Here is a 4,989-nt window from a genome sequence, read left to right on the forward strand (position 1 = left end):
CAGAGTAAAGGTCTCTCTCTCTCTCTCTCTCTCTCTCTCTCTCTCTCTCTCTCTCTCTCTCTCTCTCTCTCTCTCTCTCCCCCAGAGCTGAGGGTGTTAAAGGTCTCTCTCTCTCTCTCTCTCTCTCTCTCTCTCTCTCTCCCCCAGAGTAAAGGTCTCTCTCTCTCTCTCTCTCTCTCTCCCCCAGAGTAAAGGTCTCTCTCTCTCTCTCTCTCTCTCTCTCTCTCTCTCTCTCTCTCCCCCAGAGTAAAGGTCTCTCTCTCTCTCTCTCTCCCCCAGAGTAAAGGTCTCTCTCTCTCTCTCTCTCTCTCTCTCCCTCTCTCTCTCTCTCCCCCAGAGTAAAGGTCTCTCTCTCTCTCTCTCTCCCCCAGAGTAAAGGTCTCTCTCTCTCTCTCTCTCTCTCTCTCTCTCTCTCTCTCTCTCTCTCTCTCTCCCCCAGAGTAAAGGTCTCTCTCTCTCTCTCTCTCCCCCATGCAGAGCTGCGGGTGTTGCTGCTGGGCTGGAAGGGCGTGGGGAAGAGCTCGGTGGGGAACTCCCTGCTGGGCGGGCGGGTCTTCGAGGCGGGCCAGGAGACGGAGCTGTGCCTCCGGCGCCAGGCGCTGGTGTCGGGCCGGCGGCTCACCGTGGTGGACACGCCGGGCTGGGACTGGTTCTCCGTGCGGCGGACGCCGCGCCGCGTGCGCCACGAGGCGCAGCGCGGCGCCGCCCTGCTGCGCCCGGGCCCGCACACCCTCCTCCTCGTGCTGCCCGTGGTGTCCTCGCTCACCGCACGCAAGCGCCGCACGCTGCAGGCCCACCTGGAGGTAAGGCACGCTGCAGGCATGCACGCTGCAGGCCCACCTGGAGGTAAGGCACGCTGCAGGCACGCACGCTGCAGGCTCACCTGGAGGTAAGGCACGCTGCAGGCTCACCTGGAGGTAAGGCACGCTGCAGGCTCACCTGGAGGTATAGGCACGCTGCAGGCTCACCTGGAGGTAAGGCACGCTGCAGGCTCACCTGGAGGTATAGGCACGCTGCAGGCACGCTGCAGGCTCACCTGGAGGTATAGGCACGCTGCAGGCTCACCTGGAGGTATAGGCACGCTGCAGGCACGCTGCAGGCTCACCTGGAGGTAAGGCACGCTGCAGGCTCACCTGGAGGTAAGGCACGCTGCACGCACGCTGCAGGCTCACCTGGAGGTAAGGCACGCTGCAGGCTTGAAAAAACCTTTACCTTTAAAAAAGGTGAAAAAAAAAACCAGAACCAGGGACCCCACCAGAACCAGGGACCCCACCAGAAGCAAAGATTTGAGTTAAAAATGTTCGTTCTAAAAGAATATTCAAAGATTTGCATCACATTTTCTCGATTTTTCAAAAATAGCAGATCGACAAGCTCGTACGAGCTTGTAGATCTGCTATGTTTCAATATCCATCCATCCATCCATCTTCAACCACTTATCCGTAGTCGGGTCGCGGGGGCAACAGCTCCACCAGAGTGCTCCAGACTTCCCTCTCCAGAGCAACATTAGTGACTTCCTCCTGGGGGATTCCGAGACGTTCCAAGGCCAGAGAGTCGATGTATTTCCTCCAACTGCGCCTTGGTCTGCCCCGGGGTCTCCTCCCAGTGGGACGTGGTCCTTGGTCTGCCCCGGGGTCTCCTCCCAGTGGGACATGCGTCGAGGACCTCCCTAGGGAGGCGCCCGAGAGGCATCCTAACCAGATGCCCGAACCACCTCAGCTGGCTCCTTTCCAGGCGAAGGAGCAGCGGTTCTACTCCGAGTCTCTCTCGTGTGACTGAACTTCTCACCCTATCTCTAAGGGAGATGCCAGCCACCCGTCGAAGAAAACTCATTTCGGCCGCTTGTATTCGCGACCTTATTCTTTCGGTCATGACACACACTTCATGACCATGAAGCTATTGTTTCAATAGCTAAAGAATAACATGATGCTTTAAACACTAAAAGGGGTTCCCGTCCAGAATGGGTTAACCAACGGTGGTCCCGTGGCTCAAAATCAGAATAAATAATGGGCCTTGATATGAAGAAAAAAAGGTTGAAAACCACTGAATGAATCTATAAAATCCATCCCAACCCTGGTCACTAAACTGCCTCCCCCTGGCCAGCCGGGGCGCCTGATGGAGGGGAAAGGAACTGGTTGGAATAACGTGTTCCTTCCACGCGCTACGTCCAACCAGGGAAACTCCCCCCTGTCAGGTGTAAAGGAGCAACTTGGACACTCAGGCATGAAGGAAGCATGAGTTCAAGTCCGTTGCTCTCCCCTTGTCCCTCATATATGGGGACTAGGTTGGCGGAGGGTGTGTAGAGCCCAGGATCACAGTAGATGATTGACACAGGGGTGAAAAATGGGTTACAAAATCGTGGGATAAAAAATAAAATAAAATAAAATAAAATCCATCCCTACGTTCTGAAGGCGCTGTTCGGCGAGCGGTCCTGCCTCCACACCATGGTTCTGTTCAGCTGTTCACCATGGTTCTGTTCAGCTGTTCACCATGGCTCTGTTCAGCTGTTCACCATGGTTCTGTTCAGCTGTTCACCATGGTTCTGTTCAGCTGTTCACCATGGCTCTGTTCAGCTGTTCACCATGGTTCTGTTCAGCTGTTCACCATGGTTCTGTTCAGCTGTTCACCATGGTTCTGTTCAGCTGTTCACCATGGTTCTGTCCTTTCCGAAGGCGCTGGTCGGCGAGCGGTCCTGCCTCCACACCGTGGTCCTGTTCAGCTGTTCACCATGGTTCTGTTCAGCTGTTCGCCATGGTTCTGTTCAGCTGTTCACCATGGTTCTGTCCTCTCTGAAGGCGCTGTTCGGCGAGCGGTCCTGCCTCCACACCGTGGTTCTGTTCAGCTGCGGCGACTGGCTGGGCGCCACGCCCATCGAGGAGCACATCCAGAGGGGCGGGCGGGAGCTGCACCGCCTGCTGGCGTACTGCGGGAACTACTACCACGTGATGGACAGCAAGGTGCCCGGCGGCGGGAATAAGGACAGCGGTGGCGGCGGCGGCGGTGGTGGCGGCCCCGGCGGTGGCGGCGCCCCCCCGGGTGGCGCCCGCCAGGTCTCGGAGCTGCTGGACAAGATCGAGGAGATGATCCGGGAGAACGTGGAGAATGGCGACGAGGCCTTCCTCCCCGTGCAGGACGAATGGCGTGAGTTGATCCGTCGTCTTCACTTCTCTGCTCGTTAAAAAGCACCGGGGTCCCAAATGTTTTCATGTCAAGGACCCCTAAAATGATACTGAGTTAGCCTGCCCCCCCCCATTTGAAAGTATATGCCAAGGACCCCCAGTTTCTGTTTTAACCCATTCTGACCTGAGATCAGATTCTAAAAATGTCAGTCGCTCTTCGATTTTTCAAAAATAGCTAAAAGCATAACATGACGCTAACACCAAAATGGGTTCCCGTTCAGAATGGGTTAAGGCAGTGATTCTCAACCATTTTCATTTCAAGGACCCCCCAGTTTGCCGTGCATTAGGCTACGGACCCCCATTCAATGGCATTTATATCTCCTGGACCCCAATTTATATTGTAAAAGATCAAAGTTAATTTAACTCATTCTGGGCGGGCACCCATTTTGGTGTCAGCATCATGTCGTGCTTTAGCTATTTAAAAATAGCAGATCTACAAGCTCATATCGCGCCACCGAGTGGCGCGATACGAGCTTGTAGGTCTGCCATTTTGAAAAATCGAAGAACGACTGACATTTTTAGAATCTGATCTCAGGTCAGAATGGGTTCATCAGACCAGTGTGTGTCCAGTGGAAAACCTCGTATGAATCTGATCTCAGGTCAGAATGGGTTAACTCAGAGAGAGTACAAATGGACCCGTTTAGTTCCATTTGTACACTCTCTGAGTTACATGATGCCCATAAGGGTCCATTTGGTTCCTAATTATTATATACTGTATGATACAACAGATCATAAACATCTCCACTTCATATTTTGCTTCTTTTTTTTGCCCCTCCTATGTCCAGCTTTTGTGCACAAACTTTAATCCCAACATTAAATTTAACATTAAACATTAAATCCATCGACAAAATGAACGGACAATGTTCAGTGTTCGTGTAAACGCAAACATCGAAGGACGCAAATTCCGATTGGCCGAAATGAGATGATGTTTGACGATAAGATTGCCCCTCACTTCACACAAGTGTGATTTATTTATGACGTAGTAGTTGGAGGACGTGCAATATCTTAGTATACTGTATGATACAACAGATCATAGAAATCTCCACTTTATTTTTTGCTTTTCTTTGCTAATAAATGCATAAAATACAAGCCAAATAAATGCATAGTACAATTTACAATTTAGGCATTTAGCAGACGCTCTTGATCCAGAGCGACTTACATTAAGCAAGAACAAAAGCATGTCATACATCACATGTATAAAAGTAGTTATCATGAATCATGTATCAACTAAGAACGTAACAGTGGAGTATCATACTATACTATATTATATATTATACAATATACATGTGTGTACTATAAAGTGCTATGACTAGTAAGGATTACCATTTAGATTATAATGTATATTGTGGTGTAATGTACTCAATGTCGTTGTGTGTGTGTTCAACAGTGGCTGAGGAGAGCTCCCAGTCCTCTGATAACACTGAACCAGAGGATGACTGCAGAGGATGCCAGCTCCAGTGATCCAGTGATCCAGTGATCCCAGCTCCAGTGATCCCTGCACGGCGCTATGAAGGGGAAACGCTGAATTCGGCATTTACACCCTTTGCCTTTGCGACGTCACCAACTAGACCCAAACATTACCTCACAGAATGAAACCTCATCTAGAGATAGAACCTCTCCCTCAACTCAACGTCCCAAAGGATTCCAAGGCAACTGAGACGGAAGCGGTTTTGGAACTGTGGCCCCTGTGATGATGAGGGAGGGCTCTGGTGATTTGGAAAGAAAGTCCCCACATTTGGATTCAGATTATCCTCCGATGGTGGTTTGTGTTTGGATCGAGAGCACACTCTGATGTGATGACTGGTGTGTGTGT

At 51.4% G+C, this 4,989-nt stretch overlaps 1 protein-coding gene across 1 annotated transcript in view; it reads left to right on the forward strand.

Annotated features, from left to right (window-relative positions):
- LOC310868734 (GTPase IMAP family member 4-like) overlaps window positions 1–4,656 on the forward strand; it is a gene marked incomplete at its 5' end in the record, with an annotated part of 5,740 nt that extends 1,084 nt beyond the window's left edge. The window contains 3 exons of the mRNA XM_083779194.1: window positions 478–803; window positions 2,793–3,138; window positions 4,564–4,656. Of these exons, the coding sequence (XP_083635320.1) occupies window positions 478–803; window positions 2,793–3,138; window positions 4,564–4,637 (746 nt within the window). The 3' untranslated portion in view covers window positions 4,638–4,656. The remainder of the gene's footprint in view (window positions 1–477; window positions 804–2,792; window positions 3,139–4,563) is intronic.
- Between the last annotated feature and the right edge of the window lie 333 nt (window positions 4,657–4,989).

Source organism: Protomyctophum parallelum, assembly GCF_964188405.1.
Source record: "Protomyctophum parallelum genome assembly, chromosome: 13".
Lineage (NCBI taxonomy): Eukaryota > Metazoa > Chordata > Actinopteri > Myctophiformes > Myctophidae > Protomyctophum > Protomyctophum parallelum.